Here is a 22795-nt window from a genome sequence, read left to right as displayed (position 1 = left end):
AAGCAGCCACGAGATGGCAGTATTTGTCCCTTTTTTAACGCTCCCTTTTTTAACGCGCTGTGCTGGAATCTGGAAAAATACTGGAATAGGTTGAGAGTGACGTCACTGACATGGAATCTGCTTGTGAAAGGCATGATAGAAACAGTTGCCAAGACATGTCTGAAAAATCATCAAAGTTAATCACACATATGTCATTATGCTTGTGGGAGAGACTCTGATACAGTGGAAAACTACATGAAAAGGCCCTAATAGTGGAAGAGTATTAGTAACATAAAAGGAAGAAAATGATAATATCCTTCCTCCCGCCCACCCACCCCCTTGAACAGTCACGCTACAGAAAATTGTGCAAACATCCCGATTTGGGGCGTTTTGCGTGACGGACCCCGAAAAAGCGGAGTCACGCCGATGTGTTTACATCCGATACGTGAGCTGCGGGGGAAGTGCTGCAACAGGGGAAGTCCGGCAGAGAAGAGCTCTGCGGGGCAACTTTTACTGACACAAGTGAAAGGAAGTGACCCTTTGCTGGCCTTTTTTATATCCTGTCATCCTGATATCCTCCATCACCCTGACCCTCTGACCCTTCTTATGTTCTTTGCTAATCACTTCAGAATTCGTTAGAAAAACGTCCACCTCACGTCTGTCAGAAACACCCTTAAAATGACGTTTCGTGTCTTTCAAAAGAGACCAAGTGCCGTCGGCACACGGATGCCAAAGGCGGTGAAGTTGTGTAAAAAAAACGGCTGAATAAAAGCTGATGAATTATGACCTCACGGCTGAGCATGCTATGACCCAGGGAGAGGAACTCGAGCTGACGTACAGCTCATCACTGAAAACGAATTCCACAAAGAGACCACTAGGGGAAGCCAGACTGTCAGGTATGATCAAAGCACAGAGCATGTCCCTGGTTCTGTGCCCTGCCTGGGGTATAAACCTGGTTCTGTAACCCTGGGGTATAAACCTGGTTCTGTAACCCTGGGGTATAAACCTGGTTCTGTAACCCTGGGGTATAAACCTGGTTCTGTAACCCTGGGGTAACTGGGGTATAAACCTGGTTCTGTAACCCTGGGGTATAAACCTGGTTCTGTAACCCTGGGGTAACTGGGGTATAAACCTGGTTCTGTAACCCTGGGGTATAAACCTGGTTCTGTAACCCTGGGGTAACCCTGGGCTAAGACACTGCCGTTGTACCCTTGAGCAAGGTACTTAATCTGCATTGCTTCAGTATATATCCAGCTGTATAAAATGGATGCAATGTAAATGTAAATGTAAAAAAAGTTGTGTAAGTCACTCTGGATAAGAACATGCCTGTAATGTGATGTAATGTAATGTAGGCCCTGTAATGTGATGTAATGTAATGTAGGCCCTGTAATGTGATGTAATGTAATGCAGGCCCTGTAATGTGATGTAATGTAATGTAGGCCCTGTAATGTGATGTAATGTAATGCAGGCCCTGTAATGTGATGTAATGTGATGCAGGTGCTGAGGTGGTTCTCATAGGTTGGGTCACAGGTTCATTAGACCCAACAGCTCTGTACTCATATCACTGAAAGATCTAGTTCCTGTCATAAGCACTAAAACACTCCAGTCTGGTGCACCTTCTGAAACTCAAAGGAGGAATGACCGATTTAACACCTGTAGCAACGTTCGTTCTGTACTGTACTGCGTAGAAAAATGGGCTATTGTTTGTTAAGTTAGGAAAGTTCAGCTACTTCATTATTGACACAACGAGCTGCCAACAAGCTCACATGCTCACAGGCCTGCGGTCGTGGCTAGCAGGTTAGCGGTATAGCTGACGGTCTGGGCCCTGGCCAGCTTCATCTGTCCCCAGTGGAAAGTTAATGGAAGGTCAATAACCGGAGTTCTTGACACATTCCGGAAAGGCCAGTGCACTCGGAAGCCTGTGATACACAAACAAACCACCATTCACAAGCTGGGTCTCTGAGTCACTCAGCACCGCCTCACACACACACACACACACACACACGCACACTAACTCAAATGTGTGAACAAGCTTGTGTGTGTGTGTGTGGTGTGTGTGTGCGTGCATGCATATGTGCGTGAGTTTACGTGTGTGTGTGTGTGTGTGTGTGTGTGTGTGTACCATGAGTGTGTGTGCATATAAGTGTGCATGAGTTAGCCTGTGTGTGTGCATGTGTGTGGGTGTGTGTGGGTGTGCAGGTGTGAGTGTGTGTGTGTGTGGAGGTGTGTGTGGAGGTGGGAAAATGTGAGCAGCGGCAATGTCACCAGCGCTGGCGAATGACGGCTTTGTGATGGTAGGACTCCGCCACTCCGATAATTCAGCGTTGGTTTATTTTCACGGTGTCATGGTTACCAGGGCGTGGCCTGCGCTCTACATGTACACACACACACACACACACGTCTCAGCGCACGCGTCGCTCTGTCAACGTGTTGGCATGCGTGAGCAAGCCTTGCGCGGTGGTCGAGGGGTGGGGCTGTCACCACGGCAACCGAGCCCTGGGTTCAAAGGCCGAGGAAGGATGTAGAATGGGTGGGGTTTTTTGGGCAGGTTTGGGTGGAGGGGTGTGTAATAGGAAAGGGGTGCTGGTTTTTCGGCAGGTTTGGGTGGAGGGGTGTGTAATAGGATAGGGATGTTGGTTTTTCGGCAGGTTTGGGTGGAGGGGTGTGTAATAGGATAGGGATGTTGGTTTTTCGGCAGGTTTGGGTGGAGGGGTGTGTAATAGGAAAGGGATGCTGGTTTTTCGGCAGGTTTGGGTGGAGGGGTGTGTAATAGGAAAGGGATGCTGGTTTTTCGGCAGGTTTGGGTGGAGGGGTGTGTAATAGGATAGGGATGCTGGTTTTTCGGCAGGTTTGGGTGGAGGGGTGTGTAATAGGAAAGGGATGCTGGTGTAGAGCTCATTTGTCGCTACTCTCTTCCTACGGTCTTCAGATGCATATAATCACATGGATTTAACCCACCCATGTATCACAAATCCGACACAAAACCAAGATAGCCACCACAATGGCCCTATTCAGAAGAACGTTTTTTGTACTGTAGTTAAAAATAAAGGAGCAGGTAGTTGATACAGGTATGTTTACAACAACGAGAGTAGACAATCAGAGTAGAAACACTCCTGTATTTGATAATGTGACAAAGGCGTTTCAGTTGGAAGCACTTTGCAACACGTTCTCAGTTTCTACATCCGCTCTCTATCGCATGTTCCACTTTGTGTGCCCACGCTGCTCCTGGAAACGTATCTGACTCTTTTCTTTCTTCCTGAATGTTATCATGACCTCCTATCTCTACTCTGCCCTTTTGTTTTTGCTGCCGATAACGGCTGGAATTTCAGAGTCCTCAATACAGGGCAGTACCTACCACACCAGACCTGGGTATAAAGTAAGTGTTTGAACTATTTTATCTATATATATTCTGGTGAAGTCCATTCCTCCAGATCTCTGAAACGTTTCAATATTCTTATGGATAGTTTCAGGAATATGTACTAGGACCTGAAATGATTTCAAATAATGATTTGTGTGCGTGCGTGCATGTGCACGTGTGTGTATGTGTCTGCGTGCGTGCGTGCGTGTGTGTCTGCGTGTATGGTGCTTTTACCGAGTGCGCCACCCAGTAGCCCGTATGTGTTTGTGCAAGGGAGAGTGCGTGCCTGCGTTTGTAGCCGTAGCGCTCTTCTGCGCGTTTGTATAAGAGCCGTTTAAAAGGCGTGTTTATGTACAATGCTGCCATCGCCATCACCACGCTGGGGGAAAAATACACCAGTCCTGGACGGTGACGTCCGCACAGTCAGCTAGAGCGTTGAGGAAACTTTTATGTGTTCAGGACCAGTGATCCATTACTGCTGCTGCTGACGTTTTCTGTGGTCAGGAGATCCACTAACAGCCCCCCACCCTCCCTCCCCCCCCCCCCCGTCCCTCCCCCGTCCCTCCCCCCATCCCTTCTCCACATCCCCTCTCAAAATACTGTAAATAGAGAAATCACAGAACCAGTCACACGCATGTTTTTTTGTTTTTTTTAGCTGGCAAACTGGAAAACATATTCCTGCATGCTCAGAATAACCGTGTCTGGGGTCCTGCTCAGGGTAACCGTGTCTGGGGTCCTGCTCGGGGGAAACTGGGGAGAGAGGGATGAAAAGAACCCACGGGGGGCCGGGGGGGGGGCGGCGGGGGGGGGAGTGCCGAACACTGAGGCCTTTGTTATCTTCTGGGTCGGGTGCCGGGAAGTTACAGGATACCAGTTTTGGGGGGTTAATGTGCCGGTAAGAGGGAATTCTGGGAAAACCAACACTGCAACAACAAGCCCCTGAACCGTGAAAAATGACTTGTTACATTTGTTTGAGGAAGCGATTGCCAACATGCATCGCTAGCAAAAGCGTTCATATGAACGGGAAATGACCTCGTGCTGTACTCAATGACTTAGTGAGGACCTGGGTATACTCTCTGACATATACAGGACTTAGTGAGGACCTGGGTATACTCTCTGACATATACAGGACTTAGTGAGGACCTGGGTATACTCTCTGGCATATAGAGGACTTAGTGAGGACCTGGGTATACTCTCTGACATGTAGAGGGTTTGTGAGGACCTGAGTATACTCTCTGGCATATAGAGGACTTAGTGAGGACCTGGGTATACTCTCTGGCATATAGAGGACTTAGTGAGGACCTGGGTATACTCTCTGACATATAGAGGACTTAGTGAGGACCTGAGTATACTCTCTGACATGTAGAGGGTTTGTGAGGACCTGAGTATACTCTCTGACATATACAGGACTTAGTGAGGACCTGGGTATACTCTCTGGCATATAGAGGACTTAGTGAGGACCTGGGTATACTCTCTGACATATAGAGGACTTAGTGAGGACCTGAGTATACTCTCTGACATGTAGAGGGTTTGTGAGGACCTGAGTATACTCTCTGACATATACAGGACTTAGTGAGGACCTGGGTATACTCTCTGATATATACAGGACTTAGTGAGGACCTGGGTATACTCTCTGATATATAGAGGACTTAGTGAGGACCTGGGTATACTCTCTGATATATAGAGGACTTATTGAGGACCTGGGTATACTCTCTGGCATATAGAGGACTTAGTGAGTACCTGAGTATACTCTCTGACATGTAAATGGTAAATGGACTGCATTTATATAGCGCTTTTATCCAAAGCGCTTTACAATTGATGCCTCTCATTCGCCAGAGCAGTTAGGGATTAGGGGTTAGGTGTCTTGCTCAAGGACACTTCGACATGCCCAGGGCGGGGTTTGAACCGGCAACCCTCCGACTGCCAGACAATCGGTCTTACCTCCTGAGCTATGTCGCCCCTTGTAGAAGGTTTGTGAAAACCTGGGTATACTCACTAACATGTAGAGGGTTTGTGAGGACCTGGGTATACTCTCTGACATATACAGGACTTAGTGAGGACCTGGGTATACTCTCTGACATATAGAGGACTTGTGAGTACCTGAGTATACTCTCTGACATGTAGAGGGTTTGTGAGGACCTGAGTATACTCTCTGACATGTAGAGGGTTTGTGAGGACCTGGGTATACTCTCTGGCATATAGAGGACTTAGTGAGTACCTGAGTATACTCTCTGACATGTAGAGGGTTTGTGAGGACCTGGGTAATCTCTCCCACATACAGAGAACTTGTGAAAACCTGGGCCCTAAAAGAGATGTATCCCCTTAAAATGTTTTTCATGTAGATTTTTTCATACTCCTTTTGTGATTTTAATCAAAGATGGTTGTCTAGAGGAATCCAATCTCTTTTATCTTCGGCAGCTTCCAGCAAACACAGGCTGAGCCGATGCAAAAAGATGGGACTGTAATGTGAGCATATTTGCTGCAGGAAAACTGCAGAAGGAGCAACAAACTGTCACAATTACTGTCAGTTTTTCTTTTTCCAAATTAAGGAAAGTTCATTGGCAACGGCAAGCCTGTTGCTCATAGTTGGTCATAGAGTTCAGTGTTCAATGATGCAGAAACCCACCCCTCCCCCCCCTCCCCCCCACACCCCTATGTCCAACCTCACCCTCCTTGCCCCAGCCAACCCCACCCTACGGCATCTAGTGCTGACACAGCCAGTGAAGTCTGACATTTACAGTCGACTGTCAGTCCGCTGGAATAAAAAAAAATAAAATAAATTTAAAAACCCAGTACTGTCCTGTTGTCACGTTCCATTCCGGCCACAGAGGATTCTGGGAACCAGTGAGCAACGGTTTCTGAACGTGACTAAACAGCCCCCCTGTGCCATTGCGACACCACTTCCCTGCACGTCTTTCCCAAAACGAGTAGGGTCTCCCCTTAAGTAAATCAGGAAGAAGATGAATAGACTGGAAAAGGTGATTTAAATATTTTGATGAGAGAGCAAATGATGTTTGACTGTACTGAGTCTGAAATAACCACAGTTCGGCTAAGCGGAACTTGTAGAAGGAGGATTGCTCATAAGTTAGTTGTTCTGGTTACAGCCAGGAGATTAATGGTTTTTTACAACCCTTTTATAAAAGTGATTATATTTTATTTACATTTATATACTGTTTGCTCTGTACAGAAAAACAGCCAAATGGGCGACCGTTCATAAAAAAAAATTTTTTTCTAAGATACATATTCTGTGATGAAGTCATTTAAAAAGAAAGAGTAAAATGGTCTTTCAGCCTAATTGTGTAATATATTAATCATACAGGAGCATGCAAATGGATAGCAGGCTAAATAGCTGCTTTCTCCTTCACTGATTCTTGTTTCCATAGCCACCGTGTAACGTTGAAAGCCTCCGTTCCTTCATGGCCTGCTACTTGTTGAAACTTGCCAAACGCACCAACACAATTGGTCACTTGATTGGATCAGTTCTGGAATGTTAAACAATATCGCAAGGCCCGTTTTATCTAAGTCAGGGCTGCCCAGCCCTGTTCCTGGAGATCTATCCTCCCGTACTGTTTCACTCCAACCCTAGCAAAGTACACCTCGTTATTCAACAGCTTGGTATCTCGTTGAGCGGCTAATTCATAGAATCGGGTGTGTCAAATTAGGGTTGATGTGAAGGCCTGCAGGACAGTAGATCTCTAGGAACAGGGTGGGGCGCCCCTGGTCTAAATAAACGGATTAAAGAGTGGCGCTTGGGCAGCGTACCCTCCCTGCTGCTCGCGGGAGTTCAGCAAAATCAAAACAACAACCGCGTGTCATCGTTTGTTAAGTCAACCAAAAATAAAGGAAATACTTTTCTTCGGGAGTTTTGAGCGCGGTCACCCGTCGCGTGGAATCGGTGCCCGTTCTAGACGTCCCATTTCCTCTTCACGATCGGGGATTCCAAGCCGCAATCAGTCCGGAAATCTCACCCCGTCGTTACCGGGAAAGCAGTGTGGAAAATTCCCCGGCGAAGCTGGACTTCCGGCAAAAGCTGGACGGCCACGGAAAACTACCGATCATTCTACCACGCAAACTTATATGAAAGTCTGATAATGTTATTCTGACCTATCTATATATGCAAATAGAGGTATAGGGTTGTTTGCGCGTTGTAGATCGGATGTTCTTGAAATCGGTTTGTTGTCCTGGAGATCTGGATATAGACGCAGAGCTATTCGGGGAAGCATACCATTAAAATTCAGAATTCTTTTTTTTTTTTTTTAATCAGGGTAAATTCCCAGTGTATGGTTCAACAGCAGGAGCTGCACACTCCCATATGCAAACGTGTTTTCTCTTCACAGAATGCAGGCAAATTATTTTTAGGTGGAAGTGGACCTTGACATGCTCAGCCTCCAGCACACGCTACCCCCCCCCCCCCAAAAACAGTTAACGTTCAAACTTACTGGTGCAAAGCCAGGCATTGGGAAACTTGCCACTTGACCAGAATGTGCCTGCAGAATGTGTGTGTGCAGCTCAAACCTTATTTCTCACTTTTTTGAGGAAGTTGACGCTGGCCAGCAGTGGCTCTGTGGGGTACGTTACTGTAAGGGCGACATTTCTCATCGGAGCGCCAAAACCGCGGACTTGTGACAGCGAGAGGGCTGTACAGGAAACAGGGCTGTGGGGCGATGCCCGCTAACATGTGGCCTACAGAACAGGGCTGGCTGGACCCGAGAGACAGCCCATGCGCTAGTCACGTAGCGCTTTGCTTTTCTGAGAATTTTCGGCTATATTCTCCCTTAAAGAACCTGTACGGACATTTAAAACCAGGAAGGGGAAAAAAAAAGAAAAAAAAACTGTAACGATCGTAAAAGCCATGTTTGATGTGTGGCTTAATTTCTCAGCGTGTCGAAAAAGACATTGATAAAGAGAATGAGACACTGATACAAGATACTGATGGGGAGAGAGAGAGAGAGAGAGAGAGAGAGACGGAGGGGAGGAGCTCAGTAGTGAAGCTGTGAGGGTGGGGTGGGGTGGGGGGGGGGTGAACAGTCGAGTGATTCATTGGCTGTTGTTTGTGGCAGCACGTTACAGTCGAGCGCCATTCTGTCACCATGTTCCTCATCGCCCATGGTTACGGTCCTACCTGAGCGTGCCGTGGAAGCAAGCTGCTGCCGGTTGCCGTGGTGAGCAAACCTTTCTCATCCTCTCTCTCGACTCCTTTTCCAATCGCTCTTTCTCTCTTGCACGCTCTGTCTCTCTCACTCTCTCTCTCTCTCTGTCTCTCTCTCTCTCTTTCTCTCTCTCTCATTCTCTCCAGCTCCAGCTCACTGGAGATGAAAGGTAAGGTCTCCAGGACTGCAGAAGCGAGACTGGGTCGGACCGGTCGTCTTATCCGGCCCGTTCTGCAGGTGCGGTCTGGTTGAGCTGGGGGGGTATTATAAACGGGACTGCCAGCAGGCTGACGGTATCTGTGTGGATGAAGCTTGCGTTCCTACCCGATTGCAGATTGCTTTTGGGTCTGTTTTTTGTTTTACATTTGTCCCTCGGGTCCAACTCCCAAGCTCTCGTTCCAGAAGGTAATCTGTGCTCCTGTATCTCATACTGTACGTGCTCAGATTGAGTTTTAACAACAGGCCGCGGAGACAGAGTGAAGCCCGAGGCTCACGGCTGTAGAATGTTCTAGGTCTTTCGACGAAATTCAGGGGATTCAATCAGGCAGCACCCATGTGCTATGGGGTGTGTGTTTCCCAAATTTACACTTCATTGACCTTATATGGTGATGTAGAAACTTGCCAATTATACCATAACTTAAATTAGTTTTTACCAGTGCAACTACTCGCTCACACACACACACACACACACACACACACAAAGCACACAGGCTAATGCTAAATCTGTCTCTCATGTAAAACCATGTTTGCATAATGCTCAGTTGTCTGTATGAAGTCCCTACATATTTGCATATTTGTCCCTCTGGATCTGTGAAGGGATGGGCAGACCAGGTTACCATGACTACGTGCTGGGTCATTCATTTTTATTTCTTATAACGTCCATTTAGACCGGAGTAAGCATGAAATTCATCCCTGGGGATATGGTATGTGTGTGTGTGTGTGTGTGTGCTTGTGTTTGTGTGTGTGTGTGTGTGTGTGTGTGTGTGTTTGAGGGCAGGCTCACAGAATGGTTACACTACGGTTTAGATCACTGTGAGGTCACAGTGGTGATCAGATCGTTCTGTCATCATGAAGCACTTGTGTGACACCAGACAGGTCACAGAGGTCACAGGTCAGCTTGGGGTCACCTAGGATAAAAATTCAGAGTTACAAAAGTACGTCTCGCCCAAAGAGGAGTCGTGCGCACACACACACACACACACACACACACGCATGCAGCCAGCAGCCAAACCCAGCTCACGCTATTCTCTGCCCCATGGCGGTTTCACAGCTGAACTGGGCGAAAACACCCCTGCTTTGCCCGAGGTGAGACGTTGTCACGCACTCCCCCCCCGCCCCCCCGCCCCCCCCCCGCCCCCACCCACCCCCCCCCGTCTCCCTCACTCGTGTTGAGTAATTACTGAACATGAAACCCTAAACGCCCACGTTTAGAAACTCCGCTGTACAAAAAAATCTAACAAAACGCCAATGTACTGTACCTCTCGTTATTACTGTAACTCACGGAAACGTGTGTGCTCTCGCCTGACCAGCAGCGTTTAAAAATGTGCTCACCTGTACCTGACCCAGGTGAGTCTTTACCTGTGTGCTGTTTCGACATGCTCTGTACAGTCTGTAGCTAAGAGCTCGACTCTGATTGGACCTGCTGGCGCTGCTCATTTTGATTTACATTCTGACTCTCTATATTCAAGACCATGGCTTCCATAGTGCAGGTTTAAGAGGGCTTTCAGTCTTGATTCTAGGGGGTTTTGATTGGCCGTTGAGTCTGTTATTGGCGTTTGTCAACATGTGGACCAGAGTTATGCTAATTAAAGTCAAATAAGCCATTAGGAGGCTGAAATAAAAGAAAAAGCAATCAGAGACATAGGCTGAGTGTTAGGCTTACCAAAGTCAACTGCTTTGGAACCTCATTAAGAAGAAAGAGAGCATTGGTGAGCTCAGAAATCACAAAGGGCCTGGTCAAGGAAGGGCTAAGGAAGACCTCTACAGTCGATGACCAAAGAATTCTCACCGTAATGAATAAAAAAAACCCACACACTAGACCTGCAGATCATAAACACTCTTCAGGAGATAGAAGACATTGGTAATAAGCAATACAACACCGATGATGATTGGTGGATATTTTCTCTCTGTACGTTCTCTGTGGGGTATTAGCCAGGAAGTAGTTTCCACCAATCACCATCACCATTGCTGTATAGACTGTCACTAAGGTACTCTGTGATTGGTGGAGCTGATTTCTGTTTTCTGTAGGTGAGATGATGTCAGGACTGTCCTATCCTTCTTATATTAAGAGTAAAATCCCTTCTGCTCTGTTTTATAGTGCTTCTGGCTCTTCAGATGGGAGATAAGTGTGTGCGTGAGAGTTCGCCGGATGGACGGAAGGGGGAGGAAGAGCGGACGGTTCTGTCCCCCGGTACCTCGCCCTTCTCCTCCAAGCTGGGCGCCATGATGCGGATCCGGAACAAGTACCTGGCCCTGAAGAGGCGGCGCGTGGAGCAGGGGGGGCCACAGTCCGCCGTGGCGGGGCGGCTCTCGCTGCGCTCCACCAGCCCCGAAATCTTCACCTTCGACCTGGCGGCGGGGCCGGGGTCTGGGCCGGGGGTCGAACCCCACGCGGGCCACACCCTCCGGAGGAAGAGGAGGAGGAAGTCGCGGGTGCTCTTCCCCAGCGGCGGGCGCAGGTTCCTGCCGGCGACGGAGCGCAGCCGCGCCAAGCCCTTCCTCTTCCTGTTGAGCGTTGTGCTCTTCCTGCAGGTGTACAACGCCATCGAGAACCTGGACGACCACTTGCTCAGGTACGACCTGGAGGGGCTGGAGAAGACGCTGAGGCGGGAGGTGTTCGGGCAGCGGGAGGCCGCCGCCGTGCTCCTGCAGCACCTGCGCGACTACCTGTCCACCTACGCCCACAACAAGCCCCTGGCCCTGTCCCTGCACGGCCCAACGGGGGTGGGCAAGAGCCTGCTGGGCCGCGTCCTGGCCCGCCACTTCCGCTCGGTGGTGGGCGAGCGGCTGGTGGTGCAGTACTTCACCACGCACCACTGCCCCCCGGTGGCAGACGCCGGCGACTGCGCCCGCGACCTGCTGGCTCGCGTGGCCACAGTGGTGGGCTGGGCCGAGGAGGAGGAGAAGATCCCCCTGCTGGTTTTCGACGAGGTGGAGTCCATGCCGGGCCGGCTCCTGGACGCCCTGCACGGCCTTCTCCGTCCCGAACAGGCCAACGAGTACCTGAACGCCGTCTACCTGGTCATCAGCAGCCTCGGGGGGGCCCAGATCACCAGTCACGTGCTGCAGAACTCCTCCTCCTCAGCGGGGCAGAGCCTGGCGCTGGACCTGGGGCCCCGCCTACGTCACGCCCTGCAGAAGCTCCACCCACTCTGGGCGGAGGTGGACCTGGTGCCGCTCACCCTGCTGCAGAAGCAGCACGTGATGGAGTGCTTCCTGGACGAGATGACGCAGGAGGGGTTCTACCCCGACCGGACCCACATCGAGCGGCTGGCCGAGGAGCTGGCCTACCACTCCGTGGGGGGCCTGCAGTACTCACGCACCGGCTGCAAGCAGGTGGTGGCCAAGGTGAACCTGCTGTGACCTGCGCAGGTGTGTGTATGTGTGTGTGTGTGTGTGTGTGTGAGAGAGAGAGAGGGTGCCTGTGTGTGTGTGTGTGTGTGTGTGTGTGAGAGAGGGTGTGTGTGTGTGTATGTGTGTGTGTGTGTGTGTGTGTGAGAGAGGGAACCGTCTGTAACTCGATGTGTCCCAGACTCATTTTCTGTAACAGAAATGTAGAACAAACGGATGCACCTGATTTCTAGTGATTCGGTGGTTGATTTTTTGAGCTTTACAAAAAATGTTTTAGAACGCTTTTACTCCCTGGTGTCCCCCCGAGTGTTCACTGGACATGTGACGCTCTGTCAGGGTGCGCTGAACACGGGTTCCAGGGCTTTCTCTGCTGTTGCTATGCACTGGGGTGTTTGCTACTAATTGTTGCCATGTGCTAATTTTGATTGACAGCTTATAGCCAGTTAATTGAACGCCTGTGATGAAGTGATTCATATAAAGGGTGCGGCCTGGTATTTTCAGAATTCCTCAAGCTTTCGAATACACAGTATCCAAAGCTTATATATAAACCAGATTCCACAGTCTGCTCGTTCTGAAAACAGCTTGGAATCCCAGACAGCCTTAAGACACGTTTTATCAGTCTGAGCGTGTCACGCAAATCGAACTTTCCAATGACTTCAGACGGCACGAACTCGTTGGGGTGTAAACCTTCATCGTCTAATTAAAGAAGAAAGAACAGGAGCCAAGAAAAGAAGCCTCTTCAGTCTCTCAAACAAAATCCAAATAAGATTTTAATTAATGTGCTGTGCCATGACTAATGGAACTATCTTCTGGAAACAGGAGTTTGTTTGTATGTTTTGTAAAGCAAAGTTTGCGTTCAAGTTTAGAAATTTGAAATTTGATATGTGACACATATTTTGCCATTGCAGGTGTGTCTATGTTGTGAGTATATTGTCATGTTGTGTATTTATGTTTTTATTTATACTATGCTATGACTACTTCAATATTTGCCCCAGGGAATAAAGTTTAAAATTTTGAATTGTGTGACATTTGAACTGTATTGGATTAATACTTTTAACATATCAATATTTTACTTTTTTCAAATGAAAACAAAACCAAAAATGCAAGTCAGGCCTAGGAAGGTACAGGAAGCGTGCTTTTTAGAAAAATATTTTATTTAGGGAGTGGGTGTGTTGATGTATGTGTGTTTGGTAAGAAAACGAGTGTGTAGGTGTGTGTGTATTTTATTTATTTATGTGGGTGAGTTTGCTTTGTATATAAAGAAAGAAGCGATCTCTCGCAAGCTAAGCATACATGCAAGAGAAAACGAGGAAGAAGGTGGACGGGAAGAACATGGGAGGAAGAAGATAATAAAAGTGTTTTTGTTATAGCAGAGATTTAGCGCGCTGAAAAACAGGCTAAGGGTATAAAAAGCAGTCACATTTAATCCTCCGGCCTGAGATGCAGCCTTCTTTGGCTCCAGCGAAGTGCAAAAGACGTGGTTTCATTCTTCTGCAGTCTGGTGAACCTCAAACACAAACACATTAACGAGCGGACGATAAATACACACACGGCTTTGCTCATCGTCCCTCCCCTCCCCTCCCAGAGGTCATGACCTCCCTCGCCATGACGATCTCCCACGGGTTGACTGACCGTGAGCGGAAACAAACGAACGCAGTGACCTTTGCCACTCGCTCAGACTCAGGGGCAGGGGCAGTCCTGCTCCTCCCTCTGTGCTGTGTTGTTTTCGCCGGAGTGCCGTGAGAGCTTCTTTCAGAACGCTCTGGCATTCTTTGAAAGCTTTTTCAGGCATTGCCGCGGACCTGCGCTGTCGCTGCAGGACAGGCACGCCCTCGCATTCATGATTGCTGCGCACGCACGCTGCCAGCCAAGCTCTCTTACTGCAGTTTCCATAACGTTACATTGCATTACATTTATTTGGCAGACGCTTTTATTCAGCGCGACGTACAATAAGTGCATACCGACGGTCACTGGAGCAACTACAAAACAGGTCTGACAAGAGATGAGATGAGTCTTCAGACCACGGCGAAAGATGGGCAATGGGGGAGTGGTTTGTAGAGGAACAGGGAGTTTGTTCCACCACTGGGTCACTAGAGTGGAGAAGTTTCCCTGCGCAGCAGCTGCAGCCAGACACCTGACTGCGCAACTGGACACTTAACTGCGCAGCTGGACGCTAGGTTAGCATTACACTTAATCATTATAAATGGGCCTCTGTGCCTTATTGGTGATACTGCATTCTAGTATTACTGAGACATAGCATTGATTTTCTGCACTGCCGTACATTGCCCTGTACACAAGCGTCTGCAAAGTGACTGTAATGTGATGTAATGTAATGGGATGCATTCGCTATGGATTGATTATTGCTGTGACTGTGCTCTAAATACCATTCTGGCCTATGAACGTGTGGAGCATGTATCTATCCTGGCCTTATTTGACACTGGCCTTCATCAGACTTTGGCGCTAAAAGCCAATGTTCCTTTTGAGCGGTGGAGTTCTATTACCATAGCAATATCATGCCTGCGTAGCTGCAGCATTCTGGACTGAAAGGGCATTGTGTCATCACACAATAGGCAGGTATCATTTAACATGAATGTTTTGATGACGTCTCGTTTGGAATTTGCTCCACAAAGCACAATCCTCTCAGCTAAAAATAAACAGAGCTTTTCATTTTTCTCTCAGACCACTGAGACCACACGGATGATGTCACTGGGGAAAATGTCAGGTGACAATCCGGTGGAGCGACCGGAGGCCATTTTGACAAGAATTTCAAGTGTCTGCGATTCTAAAAATAACCACCTACACAACAGCCTTCAGGGATGGGAGGGAGGTATGTGTGTGCAGGTGTGTGCGCGTGTGCGTGTGCGCGTGCGCGTGCGTGTGTGTGTGTGTGTGCGCATGTGCCCCTCCCCATTCCATACTATTTAAGATGGAGAGAGAAGACAGAAGAACAGAGAGAAAGAGAGAGAAAGAGAGAGAGAAAGAAACAGAGACATACTGTACACAGGAGGAGAGTTCCTGTAGACAGAAGAAGAGAAGGCAAAATAGCGAGGGAGAGAGAGAGAAAGAAGAGAAGAGCATCCTGACAGCCCTGCAGAAGAGAGCAGGAAAGAGGGGAACGCTGCGTAGAAAGAGAGAAAGTGCAGAGGGATCTTTTTGACATGAGTGCTCGCTGTTTGGAGACACTGTCAGCCCCTGGGATGGCCCCCGCCACTCGGCCCCTGGGGCCCCGCCCCCGGACTCGCCGTCCCCTCAGGGTGCTGTACCCCCCGCTGGTGAAGAGGCCCCCGCCGAAACAAGAGGAGCCCAACCCCGCCAAGCGCTGGCTGCTGCTGCTGTCCGCTGTCCTCTTCCTGCAGGTTTACACTGAGGAGGGCCTGGAGGGGCCACAGGGACCCCACCTGTCCACCCTGGAGGGGCCACAGGGGCCCCACCCTTCCACCCTGGAGGGGCCACAGGGGCTCCATCTCTACTCTCTGGAGGAGACACAAGGGCCCCATCTCCCCACTCTGGAGGGGCCACAGGGGCTCTATCTCTCCACAGTGGAGGGGCCACAAGGGACACAAACTTACATTCAGGACTCTCTGGTGGCCTCTGAAATGAGAGACAGTGCTGAGGCTCCAGCTCAAACTTGGGCTTCTGGCTCTCAGTCGCTGAACCCCGTGTCTCTCCGGGACCCTGGGGCCCAAGAACTGGAGACATGGGGAGCTGAGCAAAACCAGAGTGCCTCAACGAGCTCCTCAGCATGAAGCGCGGGGGCGGCCTCTCGAGAAGACGGGGTTTCCTCGCGCACACGATCCCGCTGCTTTCGCAAGCTCTCTGGCCCCAGAGCAAGCTGAAATTTGAGCAAGCCTGCTGTGATTGGCTGATGACGACAGATTGGGGCCTGGGGCTTAGTGCTGCGGGGTTGGGGGGGAGCTGGGGGGGGGCTGGGGGGAGTGACTCACGAACTCCTTTCTCCCGCTGCTGAGCTCACGCAGGGGCAGGAAGTAAGCCCGTGTCTGGCTCTCGCTTGTGTATGCGTCTGACTATGCGTGGCTCAGAGCCTCCTGCACACGCGTGACTGATTATGCGTGTGGGTTCACATACACGTATGTTCGGGGATCTACCAAACCTTGGGGAACCTCATTACCACATCACACCAAACTACATTTCAGTATGGCTTGAGAAAAAGCTGGTCTTTTTATAATGAGAAATGGAGGGCTGAAGAATTTGTGTAATTAACCTGTTCATCCTGTTTACCTTTTCTGACGTCTGTTAGTTCATCACACTGTCAGCGGTAATTTATAAACTTGTATTTGTATCTTGTTTCAATAAAATGTTTGTGTTTGTGCAACGTCTTGGCCACATCTCTTCAATTTTCTGGTAAAGAAAACAACCTGTGTGTGTGTATTTGTGTGTGTGTGTGTACATGTGTGTCTGAGTGTGTGTGTGTGTATGTGTGTTTGTGTACGTGTGCGTGTGTGTGTGTGTGCGTGCATGTGTAGGTGTGTGTGTGTGTATACGTGTGTGTGTGCGTGTGTGTATGTGTGTGTGTGTGTGTATACGTGTGCGTGCGTGCGTGTAAGCACATGTGTGTGTGTACGTATGTGCATGCACGTGTGTGTACATGTGTGTGCGTCTACGTGAGTGTGGGGAGTGCAATGCTGAACAACGTCTTTGTGTCACTTGGCCTCCAGTATGGATGCCTTAACTGACAGTCTAATTGTTTACTGAAGGTCAAAGCTAAAGATAACCATACAGACAAAGAACGCCCTGTCATGGCTCATATTACCCAAATATTTTCCTTTACGGTGCTATTTAAAAAGGCAGTTTTTTGTTCTGAACCTACAGTTCAGTTCACACCTACTACCACACTGATCCTGTGGAGAGTGGAATGTTCTTTTCATTGCCTGTGTTCAGATAGAAAAGTTGCTAAAAATGTGCCAATCATCATTCTTAATAACGGCAATATTAGCCATGGTAGTACTAGCAGTGGAAGAACTAAATACATTGCTATTTATAGTATATTTAGCATCGTAATCTTCATTATTATTACCGTTACTAATGTTATGTAATAGCAAAGAATGAAAGTGTCGTTTAACTTTATATTGCTTCACAATTTTAAACAAAAATTTGGCGAAAACATGAATTGGCTCCACGCGAAACGCTATACGGTCTATACAGAGTGCGAAACAATGCCATCTGTTGGTATAGCTCTGAACGACAGTGATTTCCCGGGCTTAAAGTTCCGTTACGTAAGTAATTTAGGCAGAAAGGCAGGCGTGTCACCAAGTAGCGCTATGACTGGAATTGAATGACCCTCCAGTCATAACGACCTACCGCTTCGCAATACCCACAGGAATACCGCAATAACATCATCATTGTACGTGACCGAATTCATTCTCATATGAATTTAATGGTTTGGTATTTTCACTGTATGTTAGCTTATAGAAGACACACCTGTTTAAACAAGTCCTATCAAACATATCAATTGTATTTGGAATTGCGAAGAAGTAGGTCATAACGACCCACAGGCATACCGCAATAATATCATCATTGTATGTGACCGAATTCATTTTCATATTAATTTAATGGCTTGGTATTTAATTGTTAGCTTATAGAAAACACGCCTGTTTAAGCAAGTCATATCAAACATTTCAGTTGTACGTGTAAAGAGGTGAAGCATCTTCATTCTTCGGGAGAAGTCATTGATTTCAATGTTTTTAATTTACAGGGCACATAACCAGATAGTTTCATATTTCCCTTGGCTATTTGCCTGCATGGAAGAACACATTTCTTATGTTATTAGGCGTAAACTTCACCCTCAAACGGCTATTTTATTCAGTTGCAGTATTTTCACATTACTGGCTTTATTGGTTTTGTGTAGGTCTACCTTCCCAAGGTGACTAGTTTAGGCTACATTTCCAAAAAGATCAGCGAAGTGAGGTAACCTATTTGTGCCAGATTAAACTCTATTGGTGCCCATAAAATCATAAATCGTGGACAATTAAATCGCAATTCCACAGTAAGCAAATATTGAACAACTATATCAATAATTGCTACATGTATCATAATCGATACAGGGAACTTCTTGACATAGAAATGCTATCGATATGTGGGAAATTAAACATTTTCTCGGTAATTGCAAACAACGACATAGTTTTGAGGCGAAATCCTCCTTATCTAGGTTAGCGGTTCAAAACTCATTCTTGAAAATCTTCAGTAGGCTAACAACCTGCACTCGGGATCCTATTTTTTAAATAACGCGGGGGTCCACGACGCGCGCTAAAATTCACTGAAGATATGCATGGAGCTAAATGTGTCAAAGGAAGACACTTTCGATAATTGCACGGATTAACTACGGGGCACCACCCGGAGGACACCGAGTGTGTAAATATAGAATAGTGACGCATATGTCATACATTTCAGGCACGTCTTAATCAGACAATGTCACCCGTCTCAGGGCGGAATTCCGCACCTGAGTTTCGCCCTTAGAAGCATTCCTCGCGGACCACGCAGATGAGGAGAACAAAGCGGAGCGAGACAGACTGAGGGACAGTGGTGCGCGTGGACAGACACACGCGCGCTGACTTTTGGCTCAGTTCCACGTTCTTTCTCCACAGTCGAACGTGATTTGTTGTGGTAACAACACATAATTATATGGTGAATTATTCTAATTTGCATAATAAAAATAAATAAATTTGCCTCAAGTAGGCTGTATTCATTATTTGGTTAAAAAAGAGACATTTCATACACTGGGGCCTAAATGAAATCCAATGACAAAAATCTAAACAATAATCTTTTAATTATAGCCTAACTGTTAGACAGTAGTTTGAATATTTGTCCTCTTTGAATGTGTATGCAGATCTCGTGCGTGTTCACAACGTCGATATAAGCACAAGGCCAACCTTCTGGTACGATGATTTATAAAGAACGCAGGATTCTATTTTTGCAACAACTGCAATTCATTCCTAACAAACGAGGACTTACGGGTCTCATCAAGTCAAATTTAAACGATGAAGACTTTCATTTTTACACAGATGCACATTGCTCTGGTTTTTTCTCGTTAGCCATAAGTAGGCTACAAAAGATTACTTTGCGTTTTCTTTCTTAGCATTGCTGCAAATTCAGAGAATTGTTTCTATTCAGAAACAGTCGGTGTATATACAATATGTTTTAAATATAATTATATTAATAAAACAGATGCTGATTTAAGTACTAACCATTACAACACATAGGCTAAGATGGTCTATGTATAAAACATTATCAAAGTTTTCCTCGCATGTACTTTTCCCTTTTGTGAAACAAAAATGCATTAGATCATCCGAAAGGAGTGGCTTAGCGTAGGCGTGTCTTAGAAGTTCAACTGTATATATATCGAGCGGCTTCACTTGAACCACAGCAGAAAGCTAACAAGACTCACAGAGAACTTTAAAGCTTGCACGGAAGAATCTAGAAGCAAAACAGTCATGTTAGCGAGATCAAATAGCATGATTTTGTCGATCCCCGTGAATAACTTTGATTACAGGCCGATGCCACGAAGCAAAGAGCCTGAAATTTTCACTTTCGAGCAGGTTCCTGTCCACGCGCCGCCGCGCAACACGCCGGTGCGGCAACGGAGGAAGAACACTCGGGTCATGTACCCGGCTACTGTTCGGAAGTATCTCCCGCCGGCCGAGAAGAGCCCGGCAAAGCGCTGGCTGCTCATCCTCTGTCTCGTGGTGTTCCTGCAGATCTACACTGAGGAGACCAACGTCGAGACGACGACGGCGACCGCCGCCGAGAACTCCGCCGCGGACGTACCAAGCGAGGACCTGTCCTTCCCGCAGTACCAGCTGCTCCCTTTCCAGTCCGCCGAGCAGCAGGCTCGCGAGATGAAAAGCCTGTCTGCGGAGGGCCAACGGAAAGCGCGAGAGGAGCAACAAAAAGCGCCGGAACAGAGTGTCCTGACCCGGCTCCTGAAGTGGACGTGTCCCCGCCGCGGCGCTAAGGTGGTTTCCTTGTACGAGCGGAGCAGAAGGAACAGCTACGTCGTGGCTCTCCTCTACCCGGTTTACCACAGACTGGGCAGCGAAAAGTGAAGAGACTATGGCACCGACACGCCGGGATACGACCGCGGTACTCAGAGCCGATGGGGCTGGCGGACATTCGCCTCTGGCGAGGAACAGTTACGCGAAGGAGTAACCAGCTGCCCCGCTGAGACTTAAAGACATTCCTGAAACACCGGAGAACTTGAAGAACTGACTTGAACAATATAGCACGTTACTTGAAGGAAACATTACAACGATGTTATTAAGAAGAAAAAAACCCTTGAAGTTGACAGTATTGTAGATCTATTGTTAGAGTGCACTGTAGATGTAGGCGATGACGTACGTAGCCTACAGGTACCTTCCTCTGGAGAAAAGTTTCTGCTGACGTCGTCGGTCGGCGAGAAGAGCACCGCAAGAAATACACCTCGATACTACTTGAAACGATTTACTCATGTTGTCTAACCTGTCTAAGTTATAATTTTATTTATTGCTATTTATTGTGTCTGACTATATTTATTTACATGAATCGAATGTATTTATTATAATGTTATGAATAAAATGAAACTTGAAATGTATTCTGCTTACTGGTTTTTGCCTTTATTTGATCACGTCTTTAAGGTTTGAATACAGTGTGTCACTGACTAAAAACAAGAGTAAATACACATACACTACAAGTAACGGTTCACTTTATCTTGACAACGTATCCTAAAATGTTTCTATCTTTTACCCTCGGGGTTCCAACATTACACTCACACGATAAATGCTGAATTGGATGTGAAATGTTTTAATAGTTGATTAAACCTGCAAATTAAGTAGCTGTGCCACTCAATTGTGTGGGAAAGTCTTGAAATACAAGAGGCGATTGAGCTCAAAACTCACACTCTTCTTTGACCACTACTCCATACCTGGAGCTTCTGCTAGACTCAGGGGGACTGTGATATACTGGGACTCAGCAGAACAAATATCTCAAACCTATGGGCCCAGGAACAGGCTGTCTAACAGGGGCTTCCATACTCTTTCTAATGATCTCCCCATGCGTCCTGCTTGGTTTTCAGTCCAGCCAAGCTCTCAATAAATGGAGGCGTTTTAAACTATTTCCATAACGTTGTCCTTAAATTAATTTGACAAAAGTCAAGTTTGGTTCATTGCCATGCGATTTTAGCATCGAACTCCTTACATTAAAAACATTCGGTTTAATTTTTGTGAACAGGTATCCACACTTTTAGCGATAAAAGATCCCCTTAATGCAATTTCACGAGCTGTTCTATCATTTCCCATCACTTTCTAAGGGAACTTGCTGGTAAATGCTGCAAGAGAGCATCAAAGAAAAAAACGAGAGTATTAGTTGTCTGAGAGCATTTGTGATTGATTAGAATGCGCTAAAAAGGAATACGAGCCACTCATTCCGCACAACACGCCTTTCTGTTTATTACATCATCGGGCCCCAGACAGCAAGTCAGCCAAAGTTCATTAAGACCTTTTAATAGCTCATTACACTTAGAGAATTAAAACTATGGCAGGACTGTCACAGCGATGAGCTGGAGAATCTTTCTGTTCCAAACGGCGAGGAAAATTACCGGATGTTTACTGAGGCAGAGCAGAGTAGCTTCCCTGCCCTCATCCCAACAGCACACTTGGGTTTTGAACCCGCAGCTTCTGCTCTTAGTTATACTGTACAAGGCCTGTTCTGTAGACGTTGCACCATTACCTGGCATTGGTCTCATGATGCAATTCTCCCTCGTCCTTTGAAACATCTTTTAAATAACCAAAAAAAAAAAATGGTGCGCATTAAAGCGAAAGATAATTTAGCACGATCATGATGAGTATGGGAATCTGGCACCGTGTGTGAGCTTCAGTGGTAGTTTTGCAGCAACTGATAATTGTATATCTACTTTAATCCCAGCCTGTATGATTACAATTTAAACGTTTAGCTGGAAAAATGTACACATACCCTTTAATTATATAAACAGCACACGTTAACGAGCCATTGACTCTTATTCACAGTAAAATTACCTGTGTTAAGCAACTTTAACAGAATTTGTATGAGTATATTGGACTCATATAAACTCAGTATGAGTCAATTTACCAGTGAAAATTTCACTGTGTTGGACAGATCAGGATCCAGTGCTGTATTCTGGTAAAAGATTGCTCCTGTATTTCCAACTGAACAGTTTCACCAGGCTTCTTTCTGGCACACTCGGATTAGTCCTTGTATAAAAACTTGGAATTCAGCGCCAAACAACTGAGATACAACATATTAAATTTTAATTCATATAATTAAAATAATTTAATTCATTTTAACTCAATGTGAAACGGCATTGTCTGGCTTGGAAGAAAAAAAAGACACCTTCTGTTCATAATTATATCGTTAGTCCAATCATAGACGTGACCTGACAAATTAGATTTTAGTGCATTTATTGATGAGCTTGTCAATCACAGCTGATAACTTTCTTTGTGTCTTTGCTTGAAATATTTTACTGCAGTCTAATCTATCAGTGAAATGGTGTTGGTGTTTAAGGAAACAAATACCAATATCTACATACTGTTCATGCCAACCCCTTCTGGGTTCGTTGCCCACCCCTGCTTGAGAGGTATCGATCAAGATTGGCGCTGATGCCCTGACGAATGAGATTCTTCCGTTATCATTCAAATGGAATTTTAAAAATGACATTCTGGAAGCCTGTGAACGGGAATGTAACCTGTGAATCTGATTAACCGTGGGAGAGAAC

General features: G+C 46.9%; 2 protein-coding genes across 5 annotated transcripts; both read left to right on the top strand.

Moving 5' to 3' along the window:
• Nucleotides 1–3191: 3191 nt before the first annotated feature.
• Nucleotides 3192–13080, top strand: tor4ab (torsin family 4, member Ab). Of its 4 annotated transcripts, none has more exons than XM_035436085.1 (3): nucleotides 8385–8499; nucleotides 8634–8656; nucleotides 10805–13080. In XM_035436085.1, exons 1-3 carry the CDS (start codon nucleotides 8444–8446, stop codon nucleotides 12067–12069), a joined length of 1344 nt encoding a protein of 447 aa, XP_035291976.1. In that variant the 5' UTR covers nucleotides 8385–8443; the 3' UTR covers nucleotides 12070–13080. The 4 variants fall into 4 exon arrangements, with proteins under 4 accessions (XP_035291978.1, XP_035291979.1, XP_035291976.1 ...); XM_035436086.1 differs by having other exon boundaries at nucleotides 8393–8499; nucleotides 8640–8656; XM_035436087.1 differs by lacking the exons at nucleotides 8385–8499; nucleotides 8634–8656 and adding an exon at nucleotides 3192–3355.
• Nucleotides 13081–19444: 6364 nt separating this feature from the next.
• ier3 (immediate early response 3) lies at nucleotides 19445–20538 on the top strand. The gene has a single exon (XM_035435945.1). It carries the CDS (start codon nucleotides 19506–19508, stop codon nucleotides 20115–20117), a length of 612 nt encoding a protein of 203 aa, XP_035291836.1. The 5' UTR covers nucleotides 19445–19505; the 3' UTR covers nucleotides 20118–20538.
• The last annotated feature ends 2257 nt before the right edge of the window (nucleotides 20539–22795 follow it).

Source organism: Anguilla anguilla, chromosome 10 (genome assembly GCF_013347855.1).
Source record: "Anguilla anguilla isolate fAngAng1 chromosome 10, fAngAng1.pri, whole genome shotgun sequence".
NCBI classification, from domain to species: domain Eukaryota; kingdom Metazoa; phylum Chordata; class Actinopteri; order Anguilliformes; family Anguillidae; genus Anguilla; species Anguilla anguilla.
Note: the sequence above shows the minus strand (reverse complement) of the source record. Positions and strands in the feature narration are given on the sequence as shown.